General features: G+C 48.8%; 9 protein-coding genes across 9 annotated transcripts; 1 reads left to right on the top strand and 8 right to left on the bottom strand.

Annotated features, from left to right (window-relative positions):
* Positions 1-3,231: 3,231 nt before the first annotated feature.
* N7458_004007 (uncharacterized protein) lies at positions 3,232-3,576 on the bottom strand (the record flags this gene model as incomplete). Its single annotated transcript, XM_056907389.1, has 1 exon — positions 3,232-3,576. One exon carries the CDS (start codon positions 3,574-3,576, stop codon positions 3,232-3,234), a length of 345 nt encoding a protein of 114 aa, XP_056768116.1.
* Positions 3,577-4,883: 1,307 nt separating this feature from the next.
* Positions 4,884-5,462, bottom strand: N7458_004006 (uncharacterized protein; the record flags this gene model as incomplete). The annotated part of the gene is made up of 1 exon (XM_056907388.1): positions 4,884-5,462. The coding sequence occupies one exon, from the start codon at positions 5,460-5,462 to the stop codon at positions 4,884-4,886; it is 579 nt and encodes a 192-aa protein (XP_056768115.1).
* A 1,298-nt stretch (positions 5,463-6,760) lies between these two features.
* N7458_004005 (uncharacterized protein) lies at positions 6,761-7,324 on the bottom strand (the record flags this gene model as incomplete). The annotated part of the gene is made up of 1 exon (XM_056907387.1): positions 6,761-7,324. One exon carries the CDS (start codon positions 7,322-7,324, stop codon positions 6,761-6,763), a length of 564 nt encoding a protein of 187 aa, XP_056768114.1.
* Positions 7,325-8,281: 957 nt separating this feature from the next.
* N7458_004004 (putative MFS alpha-glucoside transporter) lies at positions 8,282-10,101 on the bottom strand (the record flags this gene model as incomplete). Its single annotated transcript, XM_056907386.1, has 4 exons — positions 8,282-8,399; positions 8,470-8,722; positions 8,776-9,806; positions 9,866-10,101. 4 exons carry the CDS (start codon positions 10,099-10,101, stop codon positions 8,282-8,284), a joined length of 1,638 nt encoding a protein of 545 aa, XP_056768113.1.
* A 1,113-nt stretch (positions 10,102-11,214) lies between these two features.
* Positions 11,215-12,841, bottom strand: N7458_004003 (glycoside hydrolase family 1 protein; the record flags this gene model as incomplete). Its single annotated transcript, XM_056907385.1, has 3 exons — positions 11,215-11,219; positions 11,274-11,396; positions 11,455-12,841. 3 exons carry the CDS (start codon positions 12,839-12,841, stop codon positions 11,215-11,217), a joined length of 1,515 nt encoding a protein of 504 aa, XP_056768112.1.
* Positions 12,842-13,215: 374 nt separating this feature from the next.
* N7458_004002 (alpha-L-rhamnosidase) lies at positions 13,216-15,678 on the top strand (the record flags this gene model as incomplete). The annotated part of the gene is made up of 2 exons (XM_056907384.1): positions 13,216-14,706; positions 14,773-15,678. 2 exons carry the CDS (start codon positions 13,216-13,218, stop codon positions 15,676-15,678), a joined length of 2,397 nt encoding a protein of 798 aa, XP_056768111.1.
* A 242-nt stretch (positions 15,679-15,920) lies between these two features.
* Positions 15,921-17,777, bottom strand: N7458_004001 (uncharacterized protein; the record flags this gene model as incomplete). Its single annotated transcript, XM_056907383.1, has 1 exon — positions 15,921-17,777. One exon carries the CDS (start codon positions 17,775-17,777, stop codon positions 15,921-15,923), a length of 1,857 nt encoding a protein of 618 aa, XP_056768110.1.
* A 487-nt stretch (positions 17,778-18,264) lies between these two features.
* On the bottom strand, positions 18,265-19,128 carry N7458_004000 (uncharacterized protein; the record flags this gene model as incomplete). The annotated part of the gene is made up of 1 exon (XM_056907382.1): positions 18,265-19,128. One exon carries the CDS (start codon positions 19,126-19,128, stop codon positions 18,265-18,267), a length of 864 nt encoding a protein of 287 aa, XP_056768109.1.
* Positions 19,129-20,218: 1,090 nt separating this feature from the next.
* N7458_003999 (ribonuclease P subunit p30 family protein) lies at positions 20,219-21,226 on the bottom strand (the record flags this gene model as incomplete). The annotated part of the gene is made up of 2 exons (XM_056907381.1): positions 20,219-21,066; positions 21,151-21,226. The coding sequence occupies 2 exons, from the start codon at positions 21,224-21,226 to the stop codon at positions 20,219-20,221; spliced, it is 924 nt and encodes a 307-aa protein (XP_056768108.1).
* Between the last annotated feature and the right edge of the window lie 304 nt (positions 21,227-21,530).

The following is a 21,530-nucleotide window of genomic DNA, read 5'->3' as shown; positions in this document are numbered from 1 at the left end:
AGTGCTAGTGGCGTTTTGCCTCGAATAAGCGTGGATTACTATGAGCGTAGGATAATCTATCAGTAATTCATGGAAACAACACAGGTTAATCTATTTAATCCAGTTATGGGACTCCATCTGAAGCCGCGTTTTCATGAGTATGACCTTGAGTGATCCCGGGTATTCTTTCTCTCTATCATGTACGATGTGACATCTGGCCCAAGGACATACACCAGATTCTCTCCATATCTGTATTTCCTGCAGTCCGCATTCGACTGAGGTTATTATCCATAATAATACTAGAACGCTTGTCTTTCGGTTTAACAAGTACCCTATGTACTTCAAGGGGACTACAATCTTGATTCTCGTTGGTATATTGGACAGGAAGAGCATCGCAGTGTTCCATGGGTATTTGGACCATGTTGCAGTGGATATAAATGGGGTTTCAAGTGACCTCATCAGCTGAGCCGGCCAGTCGACCTCTAGTCAATACGCGAGGAGCCATCTTCGTTCAGTGCCTGCAGTATACTCTGCGTGCAATTGCAAACATCACGTGTCAGAAAGCTTGGAATATAAGTTTTAGGCTTCGTATCGTAGGGTGAAGGCTAGCTATGGCGAATGATCAGAGTCGAACCCTCACCAAGCTCCATCGCGTTCGAGAAATGGTTTCAACAAGCTTCGGCCTGGATTCAAAGATATCTTTGAGCCGGCAAATATGTCGCCAATAATCGGAACACGCCGTGACGCTATCTATTCCCACACATCTGGGGGACAGGCAGCCATCGGCGACTCTTGTCAGTATAACATTGCGATCCAGACATTAAATGGTGAAATATGAAGATTTGAAGTATGGCGGACCCAATAATGATGGTATTTGGCCACAAGACGAGATGGATCGTACAGGGCCGTTTAACGGTTCGGGACTGAGAGCGGAACCTTCCGAACGCAAAATTCCCGCAGAACAACCACATTATCCTTTGCGACATTCTGTACAACCACCCAAGATTAGGACACATCAGTCTCGGAGTCTCCAAAGCATTGTTCCTTTGTTCATCGTTCCAATTGGACCAGCATAAACATGACATGCGACAAATGCCCTTCGGATAAGCCGACCCCCGAGCCGGCCCCGGACCGTGACCAGCCCCTTGTTCGACGCCTTCTCCATGTATGCACGAGATTCTTGCCAGAGGGATCTGCGTTGCTTTCTTCTTCCTGCTGTTGGTTACCGGTACGGTCAATCCAACATCTTTTGCTCTCGGACATGTATGTTGACTCGTTTTAGACGGCCCTTGATTTCCTGTTTGCGGGATCGGTCACTGCTGCTGGCGTAGAGTACCTTCGGAATACTCTCTTGGCAACTTCCATTTTGGGACTTGTTTGGGGAGTGCGACGTGAAGGATTCAGTCGCCGGATGGTGAATCGGATTGTGGTCTGCGTGGCATTGTTGGCGTGGGCGCGGTATAACCGACGGGCGCAGGGAGTGCGTAAGGGAACGCATAGTTGCCATTAATGGGAGGTGGACTATCAGAATTCTGGGTTCATATTGTGTACTGCTCTTGTTGGATAAACGTATATGTGTGATTATTACTAAAGAAAGTCGACCATCGAAAATATGTGTGGCTCTAGATACGCCTCTCGAGATCTTGAGCCTTGATAGCAATGCCATGTATCATATTCCTCTACCACCAGTCTGTTCCGAAGATGTAGATTGCGAAGATCTATTGAGGTTTTCATATCTAACTTCTGAGTCTGACCAAGGCTCCAGATTCTCGTGAGAACACTACGGCCAGACAATCTCGTCACAGCATGGGCCCCAACGCACCTGTATTTTATCACTTACGAGTTGCCCATATACACTCATTCTGATACTCTATGTCTCAATCAACTTGAGGTACTAAAGGGATCAATGGCCAAAATCAGGATGGCATTCCACATAGCGGCCATGGATCACAGGTATCTGCGAAACATGAGAATGCCCTTTCAATGTGGAATTCGTTGCGTCAACCTTTCATCACAAATTGTTGACTGAACGCCGTTAAAAGATGCATTTTGGCAACAGAGGCCGAACCTGATAGATCTAATCCTTTTCATCAGAATAATAATTGATCATCTGTTGTTCAAGTTCGTTAGCTAGGATTCATGTTTGGGTACGCGATAGTGGTTGCTCATGAGAAAATCTTAGATATAGAGCTACATCGGTACGGTATGGTCAATAAAGGAATGAGATGGTCGAGAGTAAATGGCCTCGCTTTTCGGCTTATGGCAAAAGAAAATTGTCATTTGTGGGGGGGGGGGGGACCTTCAGTGATCCTCAATGCAAACGTATCTCCAAGATAGAGTCAAGAAAGTAAAATTCCCGCAGAATCTGGGTAGTTTCCATCATGAAACGCCTCGACTCATCGCAAATTTATTTTGGTAACCTAAACCCTGGGTCATCCAGAATTGAGTGGCTGAGATGGATGTGTCAGTATATGCCTATTTCTAAGCGTCTCGCACGCCAGTACTCACCGTGGCTCGGAGGCTCGCGCCGGAATTTTTGAAATACCCTTCAATTGTTCCGCCATTGTTTCAATATGCTTTGTGAGCTCCTCTCCCAAAAGGCTCTTATGGGCGCATGGAGTGGTGCTGGCTGCCTGGGAAGACCTGTTGAGAGGGTATCGAGGGCTGCTGGAAGTGTGAGGAGGGGTCTTGGACGAACTGGAAGTATTCCGCCGAGGGTTGGTAGAGTTCTCGACAGGACTGGGGCGGTTATTCAAAATTTGACTGTCATGCTCTGGGTTTTTCCATTTCTTGGTGGCCTGACTGAAGGAGAAGGGACTGCATGCGAAAATTGGCGAAACTTGCTGGGTACGGGGTTGACTCTTTGTACCAAATTCGATTGCGAAAAGTATTTCATCAAAGCTCCTGCTTTCTTTGCATCGCAATCGAAGGTACAGTGGCTTTTCTTTGCGGTCAGATAATCAATTCGTTGATTAACGAGGTTGAAACACCGCTTGAGATATTCATTTCGCCCCATTAAAGATTTCATCCACAATCCACTTTGGGATAGGGGAGGGCCCAGAGTAACCAGAGCCAAGAACCTTTTGTTAGGCTAGGATGGTGAAGTATTGAAATAGCGAGTCCCAGCCAAAGACGTAAGAGATGAATATCCATTCCCATGTTGAGGAGGTGAATTCCCCGGGGAGGGTGGGGAGAAGCCGACGACTGCACCAAAGACCCCATGACTGCATCACTTCATGACACAAGAAATAATCAGTGGCCAGGGCAACCTTCCACAGCACTAAATGGAATATGCCGTTGCCGGCCGTGGATCATGTTCATGAGGATGCTCATCGTCCACGAGTCGTGGTCAGCGGTCGAGATATGAACCGCGACAGTGCCATTCTCCCCAAGCTCTCGACCCTTCCGCCAGTTCGAGCTGAACTGGGCTTTGAAAAAAGCCGATGCCAGGGTTAAGTGCTTTGAAGAGGCCTTAAAGCGAGTGGGAGCTGGCCTTTGACTCGAGTTTGGAGATAGGCCACATTCGTTAGGGAGGATGAGAATAACGTCACCGTCGGGATCCACGATGCTGGTCTCTTCCGTGGATGGAGTAGCCATGGTGTTTTCTTGCGGGCTGGGAGGTTGGATGGATGTTCGTGAGCGGTGTTGCGTAGAGGTATGAAGGGGATGCGATGATGAACTGTTCGGCATCACTATCGTTGAGGGAACTTGCCAAGATCAGGTCGCAGAGTCTGCTAGTTTGAGATATTCAGTATGCTTTGGAGAAGGGAAAAGGAAGAGAAACTGAGACGAAGAGGAAAGGAAGGACAAAGGTAGTTGTGATGCAAAGAGTCAGAATCATGTGGTGGCCAAATACCACCAACAGTTGTTTGACCACTGTAGACGGGAAGGTCCTTCGGTGCCTATGGGTTGGAAATTTAGAGACTCAATCTTAGGATGCACTAACACCGAAGTGTATCCCCATACGTATTCAAGTGCATTCAAACAACGTGCATTCAAACAACGTTTGAGATGTCTTGTTCTCGTCCAATGAACCCTTCAATTAGATGTGATGCTCTACTTTGCTTAGTGGTCCCAGATTTCAGATTGGATTTATTCATTCATTCAAACTAGGCTTATCACTAGACCTCATGATTGAGTTATTGATTGTAGAAAATAGACGTACCTGTGCTAGTGGTGGATTCGGTGGAGGGAACCTTGTTCGGGCTGTCGATATCACGATAGTGGGAATGAACTGAAGATTCTGACATGGTGAATAAAAGTGAACAGTGCTTCTATGCCTTCTCGGGGGATAATGATGTAGGGCATAGGTTCAGTTGAAAGTCATCGGCTCGGTGTCGCGTAGTCTTCGCCATCGAATGTTGCTGGGAATTCTCCGCATTTCATCTCCACTGGTGTAATCCATCGGACAATTGAATGAATCAATAGTACATCGTTGCCTGTCCGAACACCCTTTCAGCTTTTTTCAGGCAAGTCAAGCCCGCCAAGAAGAGTTGTAAGTTGTCGGAGATAATCTTCCACCTGCCGGCCCAGTGGGTGTTGTCTATTTGGACAGAAGCCTTCTCTGCCACTGGGACAGCGGCGATCGAGGTTCTGATGATTTCTGCAGATGATATTGTGTAGTTTCAGACAGATGATCTTTGCTACATACCCTTTGCATTTTGCCTCTGGTCTGTGGAAAAACGATATGAGTTCACTGTCCGAGATCTCGATCATCAGGCGGACATAGCGATTATCACAACTAGTAGAACAGATTGTGGGACCTCTTGACAGTTGTTTGAAATGTTCGTAAAGATGCCTGGCCAGTGTATCGATGTACTTTTCTCTTGCTCTGTTGATAAGCTCTAGTAGAACACTTTAGGTGAGCCATGTGTTTTTTCATCCGCGATGACTGTGTTTGAGATCTACTTACTGATAATGTCCTTCGGGACTAGTGGGTGACCCCTCATAACATCCATCCTATTGTCCAAACACTGCTGCGTGACTGCCGTAGTGTGTCGGAATACTTCTTGGTGGCGGAAGACGAGAGAGATGAAGATCCATGAGTTTGTATCGGGTTTGATGGTTGTGCATTCTAGGACCGAATCCTTGGACTTTTCGATCCAGCTTGTCGCAAATGGCTTCACGGTGGGCAAACATTGGAGATAATTGCAGAAGCGAGCAATATCAAGCAAAAGCGGCAGGCGTGGGTTTCTCGGAATGTTCCTGATCCGGCCATGGATTAGGTTGAGGATGATTTCGATGGTGTTCACCTCAAATTCATTGATAGTCAGATAGACAGTTCCATCCCGCATCAACTCCGTGTGAGGTTGTCCACCTTGTGCCAGCTTCTTCTTGAAGTGACCACAGTTCTGAACCAGCTTTGCTGATGAGCATCGGAACAGACTCCGGTACTGCCTGTTGGACAAAATGAGGATTGTGTCGCCGTCTGGGTCAATCACGGTCGTGGGCAAACCATGGGTGGCTTCGATCACGATCTCCATGGCTCCGTGGAGGGAGTAGTGCAATACTGGGAACGTAGTGAGAGGACGTGCACCAATGAGACGGAAGGTGAGGGCTGTTCAGTAGCCACTGTCTCGAGCGTGGCTGTCGAGACGAGGAGCAAGCGAACGACGGATCTTCGGCGCGTGGATCGGAGATGATGAGACAGCTTCGGATCTTTGGGGAGAAAAGGCATGAGAGAGGGAGATGCTTGTTGAAGTACGAGTGCAAGAGCGAACACTGAATTTGTTTGCTGCCGAAGGCTCGGTTGATGGTAAGAGTAGGAACGTGACGTGACCTCTCGCCCAGCTATTCCCATTGTTTACTTTCAGGTACTGAGGGTTTCAAGCTCATTCAGTTCGTGACTATTCTTTTCGCTCCCTCATCAAGGCTAAATATGGGCTTGTCTTCAGATATGGATATCCAGGGCATTCTAGAATGACCTGAAATTTAGTCGCTTCGATGCCTGCTCCTCTTAGGCTGTGGTAACCACAAGATATAATTCCAAAAGAAGGTACATTCACTCTCCATCAGTACCTTTCAAGCGAATGCAAAAATGGGATCCATCCGATCAGGTCTTCCGCTAGAGAATTGAAAGACACTCCTAGCATACTTACGAGGACGCGTCGGGGGATCTAATACACCCTTAGCCAGCTGTTACTCTGATTCTAAATCTGGGTCACTGTCAAAATCTGCATTGAGAAATATAGCCTGCCATCCCTTGCCTCATATGATCAGCCTACGATTCGAGGCATTCACTAATCAACCTCCAGCACTTGAAAGTCATGAATCTCCCTGTGTGTAAAATCGAATTCAGTCCCATGTTTTAGAGCTCTCTCTTGCATTAGGTTCCGCCGGACATTTGCATCTCCTTCTTTCCCAGCATCAGGGAAGCGTCGTTTGACCATTGCATCTAATTCCGAGTTTGTCGAATCCGCGCAATTAGATATGGCCCGAAAATATCGTTAAAGTTAGGGCATTGTGAGAGGGATCGTTTGCCACAGGTATGCTTTGCCTGCAACAACCATTGATAGATCCGCTCGCTTGTTTCCTTTGGGCTGGTTTCGACATCTTGGGTTGGATTCTTCTGAGTCGGCTCCGTTCTTTGTACCAATAAGCCCAGGTGCAGCGAGGTACAAGCGTATCGTCGTTGTGGCGGCGGTGCTAAATATTTGAGGACTTGTATGCCAATATCAAAGGCGCTTCTCTCGTAAAATGAAGCTCTGCTCCGATCGATAGTGTCTAAAGGCCTAAGATTAGCCAGAGTACAGGCTTGTATGCGACACTGACTTGGGCATACCTAGAACAGACTTTGGGATAGGAACGTTTCTGGGGTTGAATCGGCCCTCTGTTTCCTTCCAGGCACGCGTGATGCAGTTTTGGAGCTCTCCCCCATCTTAAAGACATTGCAGAGGAACATGAATTCCGGGGATTTCTCGGAGTATGATTCTCGCCACTGCCCCGAATCAAACCAGATCTGCACGAACATCTGGATGCTCTGCTGGCACTGGAAATAGTCGGCAATCTTTGCGAGGTGTATAAGGAGTTTGCCATCGACGTTCCTTGGAACTTGAGCATTGCGTAAATGTAGGATGTCCAGAATGATATGAAGTGCCCGACGGTTGAACCCATCAACTTCAATCTCAACGACGCCATTTTGGGCCAGCTCTTGGCCTTCAAACCAATTCTGTCCCAGCCTCGTCAAAAAGTATGGCGAAGAAAGAGTGAGGTGCTTTGAGGAGACCTTGAATTGAGTCTTCTTAGAATCCGGGGCGATTTTGGGCATGGTCCATGGATCGACGTCATCGTCCTTTTCATTGACTAAGACGAGGGTAAGATCTCCATTGGGATCGATGATCTCCATTTTTGGCATCTCAAGGAGACAATGGATGTGAAAGATTGGATGTCTGTTGGGTCTTCGAACGAGATGGGGAGCAATGAAGAGCGTATAGATCTTCACTCAAACGCCGAGTTACTGAACCTGATCCGAACTGAAAGTGAAGTACTCGGAATAGAGACTGAGAGACTTGATGGTGGAAAAAAGGTGAGGCGGAGGAGTTGCGATCGCTCGCGGAGAAGGAGCGGGTTAGACTGAAGACGACATTGGATATTGTCGCGATTTTCGACCCGGTTGGGAGAAGACGATTTGCATGTGGAAATATAGAAGCGACTCATCAGATAGCAAGATGGTGGAAGATAGAATGTGGCAGAGTTTTCAAATAAAGAGAGTGGGCAGATAGAGAGGAAGGAGCATACGTGAAGGACTCGGGATGATTCTAGTTGAAGAACACCAAGGAAGTCAGAGCCTTGCGTGGATTAGGAACAGAGATGTTGCCCACGGACTCCGGTGAAAATAAGCACATTCTCCGAATTTCGAGAAATCTCGAAAATGTTGACCTCAATGATTTCTACGCAGACTTTCCAACTTCCACTATACGGTGCCACCTCGCACTCGCACACTTGTGATACTGGTAAAGTCAGGCGAACGACATATGGCAGTGTGCATTTCTTCCTTGCTCTATCCTTGAGGTCATCCATTTTTAGTGATATTAATATTTTCCTGGAACGAATGAAATCTGAACAATGTTTCTACATGAAATCGCAAGCCCTTGAATTTCATTAATTATCATTCCCATAAGTCGCTAGCTAAGCATCCTTGACAGATTATTGCACCACTACATGTATGGCCAGTATGGCTAGGTAGTCATCATTGCAATAAATGCTTCAACATGTGAGCATCCGTGTCAGTTCAAGTCGCTTGAAAGCCATCCTTGACAACCAGACATAATACCGCAAGTTCAAAAAGCCTCACTCACTAGCCTTAGTTTTCCTCGGCCTTTTTGAGCTGAACAAGCCGCTGGGTAGCTGTCTCCGTCTTGTGGAATCGCCAAGGCTTGATCTTTCGTTCAAACAGTTCATCGAGCTCAGCAGCGGATCGTCTGAAGTTTCAAGGGTTAGCCTAGTTGATTCAATATTCGGTTGAATTTGGCATTGCACTCATGGACTCACCCAGAAGTCTCTGGAATCAATAGCCACATGCCAGCAACGAACGGAAGACCAACGCCAGCATAGAACCAACCCGTCTTTAAGCTCCAGTTCCATTTGTTACTGTTAGTCATGTATGGAACAAGCACATTCATCACAACTCCAGCTACGCATGTAACTGCTGCTGCGAAGCCAGCGGTGTATGGTCTCAGTCGCTGAGACGAGATCTCTCCTATATAACCCCAACCAGTCGCACCATTGGTGGCCAGACCTGCGTCTGATAATTTTGTCAATAGCCGTACGTTTTTTCAGAGAGAACGGGGCACTTACTCCATAAGCAAGCAAAGAAAATAAAGATATAGGTCGAAGCCTTCACCTGGGGGCAAACTCCAATAATGCCGATGGCTACACAAGATACCCAGCAGAGCGTGGTTCCCGAGCAAGCCAGCAGTCTCCTACCCAGGCGATCGGCAACAGCGATTATGACAATCACAGTAGCGATCTGAATTGAGTTGGTGATGACTTTGATCTTGAAAGGATCCGCTAACCCAGCCTGTTGAAAGAAGTATGTCCCAAATGTTCCGAAGAGACTCAGACCAATCAACTGCTGGGTGAGATTGGTCCAGCAAGAGACAACAGTGCGCAGGCCATTGGTACCCTGAAAAATTCCATACCACTTCTCGCGTCGTTGCTCAGCTGCAACTTCACGTTCGTGCTCCACGGCCATGACCAAAGCTTGGAATTGTCGATCCAAGTCATAATTTGGCACGCCGCGGTTGAGAGCCAGAAGTTGCTTCTTAGCTCGATCATGCTTCCCGGCATTAACGCACCAGGCTGGAGATTCCGGAACAAAGATGTAGATTAGAAGCATGATCCCGATCTGGGCCCACTGGGTGTATATGGGTGTCAGATAGTTGGTCGGGTTATCTTTCGAGAGGTGTTGAAGAGCCACTTGTGCAAAGAATGACCCCAGTGTCCACCAGAAGCTATAACACATCAACAGGCCTCCACGGATTCGAGTTGGCGCAACCTCAGAGATGTATGTTGGGACAGTTGATTGCAGGCATCCGACTCCAATTCCTGCAAGGAGCTTGGCGACCAACCATCCTTGCCATGATCTCGCGAGACACTCGGTGAGCACGCTGCCGACTAAGATGACCCAGTAGGTAAACATCGCAACCTTCCTTCCATATCTACTCGAGAGAAATGGCAAAGTGGTCATGCCCACGATCTGGCCACAGGACATAATCGAACTCCAGCCACTGAGAATAGGCGATGCAAGTGCAGGTTTTCCGTTCTTGCCGACAGTGGTGGCAAAGCGTGAAACAAAGCCGGTATTGGCAATAACACTGGCATTGATTCTAGACAAATGCATGTGGTCAGAGAAGCTTGAGATATATAGCTCCAAATCTTGACATACCCGATTTGGTACCCATCAGTTGCCGCACTGAAGGCCATGGCAAAGCACACGAGTGTGCAAAGCTTGAAAGTCTTGATAGTTTCGAAAGCGCCTAACTCCTCGTACCCAGTGGTAACTTGGCCTTTGGTAGCCGCTTCGAATGCTGGATCAGACTTTTCGAATCCATCCTCTGCAATGTTCTCAACCTGATTCGCAGAAGGGTTGGGGTCGTTCAAAGATTTCTTCGCAGATTCCATCTTGCAGGGCCACGGAGTAAGTGACTTTTACAAGTCAAGTTGTGTATCACAAGTTACTGCTGCGAGAAGGTTGGCGAGATCATTCTGAATTTAAAGCTTCAAAGCTCCACGGCTTCTGAATGCTCAAGCTAATTGTCGCATGACCCAAGAAACAGCAACAGCCACATATTAAACTCGGTCATTACTTTACCGAGAGGCGCCTTAATTGAACTCAAAATACGCGAGCGTCTTTGATCATTAGTTTGAATTAGTTTGATGCTCACCTTGCTCGCCTACCCTGCATGTGGGCACTTTGGGTTCAGTATCCCCAACCCCCGCTGCTTCCGCACTCCATCAGCGTCCCCGCAATTTCCCCAGAGCTAAACTCCTTGGCAAAGTCAATCAATTGCCTATAATACCAATAGCCGATGCTAGTACTGCACCATGATCCTAAAATCGCGAGACATTCTCCCGTATCTCGCGGTGGGGTTTTCAAGTTGTAGAATCAAAGCGACGCTAGCTTTGATTACCGGTGCTATAGCCGACTCATATGCCGATAATCTATTCGAATACAGCTGAGTCGCCAAGGAGCTATTGTCCTTTCAATGGAACCTAGGGTGAGGCTTCCTGGATAGACAAGGCATTCGTAAACTATACCTAATTAGGGAAGGTTCACGGTTTTGCACCCTGTGGCGCCACTAGGCCAAGCCATTTTGGGACTAGGCTCATCAAGGGCAGCTGTAATTGGACGACCATTTTATCTCGTCGTTTCCTACAATCAGACAATTGAAGACATTTGGAAGTCGTTCCAAAGTCGCGCTGTAGTTTCTGGCTTGAGAATGACCCCCGGTGGATTGAGGAAGACCTACTACCTGATTTCCTACCCTGTCCTCTTTAGTGAATAATATTACAAACTCCGCCTTGTCGAAGGAAGCTCTTTGAATATCTGCGTTTTTTTAGGAAATCATCCAACGCTTTAAAGTGTCTACTGGAATGTACCTACACATTCCTGTTGAGAAGTGAAATACATCATATGGTAAGCTGCTTACACGGAGTTGACAATCACTATATTGGGAATACTACTAAAGCATCGAAGGTTTCAGGTAGTTATAGAACAACAAAAGGCCATCACAATCAAACTTGTGTATTAAGAATTTAACTTTGTATGAAATTTGTCAAACTATGCTACTTACATCCACTACGGCGTGCTTTGAAAGATTGCTCCAAGTAAAATGCGGATTTCTTAGGAGTTCTCACAAGCGTCTCGTAACTCACATGTGTGATACCGTAGCGGGGGCCGTAACCAGCAGACCATTCTAAAGGAATAGTCAGAAAAATAGAAAAGAAATGCCAGTTGGAATATGAGATACGTACCAAAATTGTCCATAAGACTCCACGCACAGTACCCCTGAACGTCGATGCCATCTTCATAAATGGCCCGAGAGATAGCATCCAGATACAATCCGAAGTAACGAACTCGGAAGGTGTCGTTTACCGCTTGATCGAGTGTCATTTGACTTTCTCCTGGACAGGGACAGCCATTTTCGGTGATGATGATTGGCAAGTGGTATCGATCCCAGACCCAATTCATGAGCTTTCGAAATCCGTCAGGTGCAACACGAAGCCAGGACATGCCAGAGACAGGCCCCAGATATTCCCCTTCTTTGTTGACGGCTAGCTCCTCCACGTTTCCGGTACAGTCATCCTCGGCCGGTGGGTCCGGAAGAGCACGGGCAAACTTGGTGGAGTAGTGATTCATTCCGTAGAAGGCATTGAATGGGGCAGTCTTTCGGAGAAGGCTCATCTCCTCAGTAGTGAACTCAGGTAGCCGATACCCCAACTGGGCGCGCATTTGAGCGGGGTAATTCTGTCCCAAGAAGATGGGGTCCGCGAACCAGCCAATGTAGAATTCCAGTCTTCGTTGTGCTGCCGCTTTGTGCTCCTCACTTGCTGCGTCCCATGGCTCGTAGAAATGACCATTCAGGACGATTGAGATAATCCCGTTCTGAGAAGGTCGGAACTCTCTCGCGTATAGATCCACAACGGCAGCGTGGGAAAGAATGATGGTATGACCGACGCGCCATGGCTCTGTTCGCGAGTCATATCCAGTGGCAGCACTGTGGCCAGGAGCAAGGACGCCGCTATGATGACCGAAGATGGAAATAATGTACGGCTCATTGAAGGTAACCCAATTCTTAACACGATCTCCAAAGCTAGAGAAGCAAAGTTTGGCAAAGTTCTCAAAGTCGGCTTTGAACTCAACCGTGTTCAAAAAGGCGCCATAACGATCATAGAGCTCCTGTGGGACGTCCCAATGATATAGGGTAACGATTGGCTTGATATTTCTGGCCAAAAGGCCATCAATGAGCCTGTTGTAGAATGCAATGCCCTTTTCGTTTATTGGGTCGTTGCGGCCACCAAGTGGGATGACACGAGACCAGGCAATGGAAAACCGATAGACATCGACATCGTACGAGGCCATCAAGTCCAAATCTTCTAGCATACGATTATAGTGATCGCATGCCACATCGGCATTCTCACCATTAGTCCGTGAGGGCTCAAGATGACTGAAAGTATCCCAGATAGACTTGCCCTTACCATCCTGGGAAGCACCGCCCTCAATCTGGTACGCAGCAGTAGCTGCTCCCCAGAAGAAGTTTGCAGGAAGAGGCAACTCTTCCACAGGGCGAGGCTCAACAGCCCATTGTTCTTTCTTGGCATGAAGGACATTGTCCCCAGCCTGAAACATGTTAATGTTCATATTGAAAAACGCTCGATCAAGCGATGCAAGTCACGGTGTGGCGTTTTTAGAACTATGCTTCAAGCCGGAATGTCGCCGGGTAAAAAGGCGAACTTATGATAGAACATGGGTCGGCTTTTGAGTAGGATATACGGCATCTGACATGCTCTTTCACTTTTGAGCTCGGGTCAATTCGTGCCTTCGGCTGCCTTTCCTCGCTCTGAGTTCCACCGGCTCGGTACCTCATCGTACCGAACTGAACCATTTCTCTGACACAGAGTTCTTTGCGGCCTTGCAAGCCACAATTTTCTCAGTCGCCAAAGTCGTCCTATCCAACAACCACAGCCAGGTTTATTATTGGAGAACGCAAAGAACCAGGATCATCCCACACAACTATGGCCTCCGTCAAATTCATCAGTCAGAATGGTGATAAGCAAGATTGGCGCTGTGATCGAATTGCTGCGCCGTGGGGTCTGAATACACCCGGACCAGATGCAGAATGGCTTTTTCGCAAAGACGTTTGTTTGAAGCCTTTCGTGCACGCCAAACTGGTTATCACTACTCAGGGCGTATACGAGGCGGAGATCAATGGCCAAATCGTGGGCGACCACTTCATGGCCCCGGGCTGGACATCTTACGACCGGAGATTACAATACCAGACATTCGACGTCACGGCGAACCTTTTGAATGGTCGCAACTGCATTGGTGTCCGCGTCGCTGAAGGTTGGTTCTGCGGACGTATTGGCTTCGAAGGTGGCCACCGAAATATTTGGGGACCTCATCCGGCATTGATGGCGCAGCTAGAAATTTACTACGTCGACGACACCGTTGAGATCATACCTACCGATAGCACATGGGTTGTGCAAAGAGGGCCAATTCAATTGGCCGAGATCTACAATGGCGAAAAGTATGATGCTACTCGAGAGGTTCCGTATTGGTCGACCATTGTGCCTGAAGGACCTTGCGATATTTCTCATACCTGGCAACCCGTTCTCTGCATGCCACCCTTATCCGAGCGAATCATGCTGACATCGGGATTTGGCGAGCCTGTGAGACGGATTGAGATCATCAAACCAGTTCAACAACTTCTGTCTCCAATGGGAAAATCCATCCTCGACTTTGGCCAAAACTTGGTCGGATATGTCAGGCTGAGAAACATAAAAGGGTCTCGCGGTCATAAAATTGTCATTTCACATGCCGAGGTTCTGGAGAATCAGGAACTTTGCATCAGACCACTTCGTCAATGCGACGCGGTGGATGAATATATCTTGAAGGGAGACCAAGCAGGCGAGAAGTACGAACCTCGCTTCACATTCCATGGATTTCGATATGCCCAGGTCGACGGATGGACCAGCGACTCCAGTCTGATTGACTCGGTCGAGGCAGTTGTATGCCACACGGACATGGAAGAGATCGGCTCATTTGCATGTTCGGATACATTGGTCAATCAGCTGTACCATAACATTCGTTGGGGCATGAAGGGAAATTTTCTCTCAGTGCCAACAGACTGTCCTCAACGCGATGAGCGCCTTGGTTGGTCTGGAGACTTGGCGCTTTTTGCCCCAACAGCAGTACTGCTATTTAACTGCTATGATTTTCTCAAGAATTGGCTTGTCGATGTGTGGTATGACCAGCAAACTCTTGATGGTGTCCCAGCCATGGTCACCCCCAACGCGACACTCCCAGACCCTGTATGGTGTCGTCGGAAACCTTGCGCAATCTGGCACGATGTCACTATTCTTGCACCTTGGGCATTATATGGGGAAACCGGCAAGGTGGAAATTTTAGAACAGCAGTATGACAGCATGACCACTTGGTTGCAGAAACTGCCTAGGAATAAAGAAGGCTGCACTCACCTCTGGGACACCAGCATCTTCCAGCTTGGGGTAAGAGACTCATCGCTCTATTGCCTCAAACTATTCATTATCCCAGGCATTGACAATCAGCTTTAGGACTGGCTCGATCCCGATGCTCCGCCGGACGCGCCCTGGAAAGGGAAAACGGACGCACAGCTGGTAGCCAATGCATTCTTGATTCAAAGTTTAGACCTCATGACTCGAATCACCGCCCTTCTCCACAAGACCGGTGAAAAAGTCGAATTTGAGAAAGGGTTGAATGCAGCCAAAAAGGAATTCCAAGAGGAATACGTAACCTCCAATGGTCGTCTTGTATCCGACAGTCAGGCAGCTTACGCCATCGCGATATGCTTCGGCCTCCTGACACCTACGCAGCAAGAGCGAGCAGGAGATCGGCTGGTATATCTCGTGCGAAAGAACAATTTTCGAATCGGCACGGGTTTCGCCGGAACTCCATTTCTGTGCGAAGCTCTTGCCTTGACTGGTCATATTCAAGTTGCGTATGCGATGCTCCTTGAAAATAAATGTCCTTCGTGGTTGTACCCAGTCACCATGGGTGCTACTACGGTATGGGAGCGGTGGGATAGTATGCTGCCCGATGGATCAATCAATCCTGGTGAGATGACTTCCTTCAATCATTATGCTTTTGGCTCGATTGCCAAGTTCTTGTATGAGAGATTGGCCGGTCTGCAAAGACTGGAGCCTGGCTGGACAAAGTGCCGCGTCGCACCTTGCATCGGGGCGGAATTCTCGGAGGCCTCTGCTTCGCATGAAACCCCTCTGGGCATTGTGTCTTGTTCGTGGAAGACTACTCATTTCGGTAAGAAACAGAGTCGTTTGGAGGTCCAAATCACAGTGCCACCAGGTATGACCTGTGAGATTTTCCTGCCAGAGGGGTCAGGGGACTTGCAGAAAACTGTTGGTCAAGGTGAATGGACATTTGAGACATGTTTTACAAGGGAAAATGAATGGCCCGTGAAGCCATTACCTGCTAAGTCTTGAGCAAAGGGAGGATATGTAGCTCTAGTTATGTAAGTTGGGTTCTTCATGGTTTGCGGAATACAAGCACCTTTTTAAGATTTTTGTACTCAAAGAATGTAATTGATCGGTAAAGCTAATTGATCCATTGAAGGAACACTGCACGGGATCGCATACCTAGCTACAAGCTGTAGATACATACAACCTCTGGGTGCTCTCCTCGAACGACTCCAAATAGAAGTGCCATGTAGCCAACTGGCTTCTAATCATGCACCATTCAGTGGCTGGTAGTACGTCACACCATTCATAGTCGTAGTCAGTGTCCCATTGGCCTCAAAAATATTTGCTAGGGCATCAATAGTCAACTGGAATCCACCCGGTCCAGTCTTCTTTACGGCATTCACGGTGCCACTTTGCACGATATCGGAGACCCAGTTCAAGTTGCTGAGCCAAGGATTCGACGTACTCGATATCTGAGTAACAGATTCGTAGCCATTGATGTAGTGCTGACCATCGTCCGAGTAATTGGTGTAGTTGACAGATACAGTCTTGAAGCTGCCTAAAATCGGATCCTTAGTCAGGGTAGCATTTGCAAACCCACTGGCCATGCCGTAGAGAGTATATTTCCCCCCGGGCAATGAATAAGAGGTAGGAAGGCTTGCACCGGCTGGGAACGGGGTCGCCCAGGGAATAAAATCAGGTGCAACAAAAACAGGGGCTGGGACCGTGGGTTTGCGGCTTGTAAGACGTGCCAGCATTACGCGGTAGGTTCGACCTCCTTGGGCAGTTGACACTGGGCAGGGAAGTGGGTTGGTACCACCACAGGCAGGTGAGACCACTAAAGCTTGCCAAAATACGATTTTCGACCCGTCGGGGGAGAAGGCTGGGTCTGCTCTGCCATTCCAGTTCGGATCGTTGATACTGCCATTGCTGTCATCGCCTTCATAGTTCACACGTTGACCAAAGTAGTCACCCCGGTCACCATAACGGTCGATCAAAATCGGTTGAAAGAAGCGACGTGCGCCATTATTGCGAGTTGATGAAGCAGCCGCGATGGTAACTAAGTCGATCAGAGGAGGAATATACCTCTCCCCAGCCATCCACATTTGTCGGTTTGAGCCACGAGTATCCATGGTAACAAACCATCGGTTGTCATGTGAGAAGGCAATAGGATCAGCATACTCGGGGTGACTGGTGAGACGGCGCACAACGCCTGTGACGATATGGACCGCAAAAAGATCAATGTTGTTTGCCTCGCGTGTTGATCCAATATATAAAATCTCGTCTCCGGTGCCGCTGAATCCACGAAGCTCACCAACTGCAATTGCTTCGTCATGGAGCCTTAGCTCGTTGCCTTCAGCCATGACAGGTGCGGTTCCGTTGGGTTGAACGAGCAGGTTCACATCGATGAGATCGTATCTGGGGACAGTGAGCGTTCCATCTGTCGGATTCTGACGGAATTGTAGTCGACCATAGTATGCGAACTCGCCACCACTTGTGAAGGAGCTCCAACCCATATGAGTATCGTCAGGGTGCAGACGCATTTCTCGTGGGGTGCCCGAGCTGTTCCTGCCGGTTGGCCAGTAGATTGGATAGATGTGAGTCTTGTTTGGCGTACACGCATCGCTAACCAGGGGAATCCCACTACAATCCAGAATATTGTGCCCCCAAAGTGCTTGTCGGGAACTTCTGGCCACATGTGGATAGTCCCTCACCGGGTCAATACTGCGCGCATTTTGCGCAGGAACACCACAGCTCAAACATTTCCATGCATCGCCATTTGGGAAATGTGTACCGTCCGCTTTGACAAGGATGAGATGTGTCCCGGTATATATGCTGGCAGGATCTGGTGCCGCTGGAGCACCGACGAACTCCACAGTAACAACCACATATTTCCCATCAGGTGCGAAGTCGCCAGCCTGGAAGGAGTCTGATATCTGTCCAATGCAGCCTGTCCGGTGGGGGTTTATGGAGGCCGTGCATGCACCCGTGTCATTGCTCGGTGCAACCGGAGGAAGAGGAAGCTCGACAACTTCAATTGGTTCTGGCTGAGGAGGTGCTGGTATGGTTGATGCCGTACCAAAGGCGATCATGCATGCGATGGCAGAGAACGTCCAACGCATCTTGGAGACCAAAACGAAATGTGAGGGAAATCACGATCTCTGAGACTTTGTTGGATACGATTCATCCTGATACAGGAGGATTCATCTCTTTTATAACAAAATTTGACGAGGGTCTGATGAGAACAATAGACAACTCTGCCTTGGTATACGAACACGAGCCCAAATCCGCGTATCGTTCTGATCGGCGAATGTGGGGGAAGCGCACTAACCCCGGTTCGTCACAAAATGCGGAGAATGCAAGCGATGCTGGCTCGAACACTCGAATGTGCACAAAGGCTGGGGGAAAGAGTTCGCAGAAGTCCCAAACTCAACTGCACTCGGTATCAGTTATACCGAGTCAACGGGTCGGCCTTTGAGTGCAGGATCAAAAAGAACAAGAACAAATGCCTTGTAGAATTCGGATTGCTAGATTCCCCACACGGATACCCCACTGATTCGAAAACTATACCAAAAGCAGTAAGAAGAACGAGAAGCAGCTTCTCAGTTGTCACTCATCGGCCTTCTCACTGACGACGGCTAAAGGCCAGGCAATCGCCGATCGTCCAGTTTCATCCAAGTATGCCGCGGCAACATTGACCAAGAACTTGCCCCAGCCGGCCATCCACCAGGCATTGGTCATAACATGGAGAACGGCCCCATAGTGAGCGAGTGTCACCAAAGACCATGGCTGGGTTTGTTGCAGAAGATCCAAGTACTCAACATCAATTATCGCAGGCCAGGCGAGAATGGTAGTTTGGTTATCGCTAGCGATAGAAGAAACACAAACTTCAAGAAGGTGCCGAGTAGAGCGAACTATGACAGCCCGCGTACTACTCGTAAGCTGGGGATGGTGGTTTGCGTCTACTTGATGGTCGATGAGCGCTTCAAGGCGAGTATTCATTTCATGAATATGTCTTGACCGGGGAGTTCCTTGTGCACACCTAGTTAATTTTAACAGAGGCCGCATATCACCCTCTTCGATCCACGGCCGAGCCCTTTCCACAATCGAAGCTGTCCCGCGGACTAATTTGAAGACTTCAATTACTTCGCTCACACGCATGGAGGAAGGTTGAGTCATGAGGCCATGGAAAGCGAACGAAAAACCGGAAATAAGAAAAGAGCAGACGAAAAGACTGCCGCCATTTTCAGGGGTCACATCGCTAAGAAGCGGTACAAAAAGCGACAATGCATGGCTCTGATGTCGCATTCCGATATCCGTATACATCTGGCGACGATGTCCAGAGCATTGCTGGGAAAGATGCAGCGCTGATATAGCCAGGATACCATGCATCACGAACGGGTGGCTCAGTCCCGCCTTGGGGACTTGTGTCTGAAGAACTTCACTCAAGGCCTCATTCTCTATCAACGACATGGCCGTTGCCGTATGCCAGTGATGTAGAAGCTCTAGTTCGCATAGTGGAAGTCCAGCCGTACTCTCAGTTCTTGGCCATTGGTTATTCTCATCAAGATTGCGAGGAAGGATATGACCTGGCTGGGAAATATCGAAAGTGCATGAGAGGCCCTTTTTTCGGCAGGACCCACAAATAGGGCGAGACTCATCGCATTTGATTCGACGCTTCTTGCAATGAGAACAGCCGTGATGGGATTTCGTGTGCGATCTGCGTAGCGGCATGGTTGCAGGGTTGACGGTGGGCCGAGACGCGCTTTAGTTAGTTGCCTCAAACGGTCTTGCTAAAAAAGGGACCAACTTAAGGTTAGGTGCCTGGGGCAGGGCAGGGACCCACCGTAGAGTGAATGACTCAGCAGATCTTGCCGCTGGGCTTGGCCTTTAGTTATCGTGTCAGGTCTACAGGATAGGTAATTCAAATGTAGTGCTTCTAGCAATGCCGAACATGACGGGAAGCTCCATAGTACCGGACTAGCGGTAATGAGGGCGAGTGGAGAACAGAGGGATGACCGTGTGGCAGAAGGCGAGGGATTTAGAGAAGAGAAACAATGATAGAGCTCGTACAACTTGAGACCTGGGTATTGATGCTATGAAAAATAACAATATCAAAGCAAGCAAACGTTTCTTCCTGCAGACGAAGAAGTGGTACCCGCCGAAGACGCCTGGAATAAAACCAAGGCACTGTGGCAGACCATGGAGGAAGACCCCATCACAGCATGTATAGCCCTTCAGGTCTAACTGTGGCTTGTTTTCGAGTATGATTGATGCGACACGACACACTCGACTCATGGAGTGTACCAAAGGCAACCAGTATCTCCACCGAGGCCACCGGGATACCAAGTAGTGGCTAAAGGTGGCGAGCAAGGCCCTTGACGCCTCATGCAAGCCGTCTAGATTGGGCAAATATCATCAAGCAGCCTGCTGTGTGCTTGGGGATGGAAAGAGGCAAGGCCTGATCTGTTTCGATGCAAAGGGCAAAGCCAGTCTGTGAGTGCTCACGTCGTGCGGACAAACAAGGTGCCAAAAGGGATGATATCTAGACACCCGTGACACTTCAGCTCGCATCTTCTCCTTGGGGTTCGAGTCGAGCTTTTTTCGCTCGTCGCTTCATCTCCCGCTTCGACAGCGGCTTCTCAGGTTCCACGGCGGCCTCGGAGCCAAGTGAAGCTTTCCTCTTCAAAGTATCAGTTGTATGCTCCGACAGCACAGGTGTTGCTGCTTTGTTTTGGCCCTTTTGCTTCGAAGTTGGCTTCTCGGCCTTCGCTTTCTCGCCCCCATGGACGATATCGACAATACCACGCCAGCTCGTGCGCTTGAGCTTGGCCAAAGCTGTGACCTTCCTGGCTTCTTCACAGATTGCTTCCTTTCCGCGCTCTTGTGACAATCCCCACACACAGGTCAGGTTGATCACATCCCACGGAGCTCGCAAGCCCAGGGCACGCTTGGCCTCACTTGAGACGATGATTCCTCGTCCTCCCCGGGTAGCTCTGATCAATGCCATTGCGTTTCCAATCAAATTACGGCGGGCATCCAGCCCACTCCCTGTGACTCCCGGACCGTAGCAGATCTCCAGACGAATACCACGTGATATCGCAGCCGACAGCATTTTGAATTTGAAGTGGAATGGAAGTCGCACAGAAAGATCGAGTGATATCACGTCACACTCCAGATTTGTGCAGGCATTGAGAAGGGTTTTCTCATTACTCGGGCGAAGTGCGACAATATCGTAAGCCTGTGTCAAGCTGTTGAGCCGCTGATTTTGCGCGGGGTCGGAGAGTGTAAGGTTGAGGCGGGTGAGTAGCTGGAGGGACTTTGGCGCATTCGATGGGAGAGGTGGCGGGCTGAGGCTCGGGGGGAGCTTGCCTGTGATTGTTTGGGACAGGGCGACGGTGGTGTAACCAACTAAGGTCAGGTCAGTACCTCATGTGGTCCGCAAGCTTTAAATATGTTCGGATCGGGTGCCAAGGTCAGGGCAGAATGACTTACGTTCAGCCAGGAAGTTTAAGGTGTGGATTGCCTCGGGGTCATCTGGACTGTATGGGACATTCAGATCATAAAACATGGTGCCTTTTAAAAAGGGCCAAGGGACACTGTAACGGTTCCTGCGTCCGTTGAGAAATTGAGTACTTGAGAAACACCCGCGGTCACGACCTGTCCGAAAGAGGCAATTAGAAAATCATCTCGGAACAACTATTTCCCCGGCAACCAACGGTCTAGCCATTTCGGGACTGCTCTCCATGCAAATCCCGTGACAAGGCGGAACAGATCTCGCTCGCATCATATTGTCCCCTCACCTCCAAAATCCCATTGTATCAGGACGATCGATAGCACGGCTGAGTTCAAGCTGGCGAGTTGCTGGGCCTGCT

Source organism: Penicillium daleae (genome assembly GCF_028827525.1).
Source record: "Penicillium daleae strain IBT 16125 chromosome Unknown utg000004l_segment0_segment0, whole genome shotgun sequence".
In the NCBI taxonomy this organism is placed as follows: domain Eukaryota; kingdom Fungi; phylum Ascomycota; class Eurotiomycetes; order Eurotiales; family Aspergillaceae; genus Penicillium; species Penicillium daleae.
Note: the sequence above shows the minus strand (reverse complement) of the source record. Positions and strands in the feature narration are given on the sequence as shown.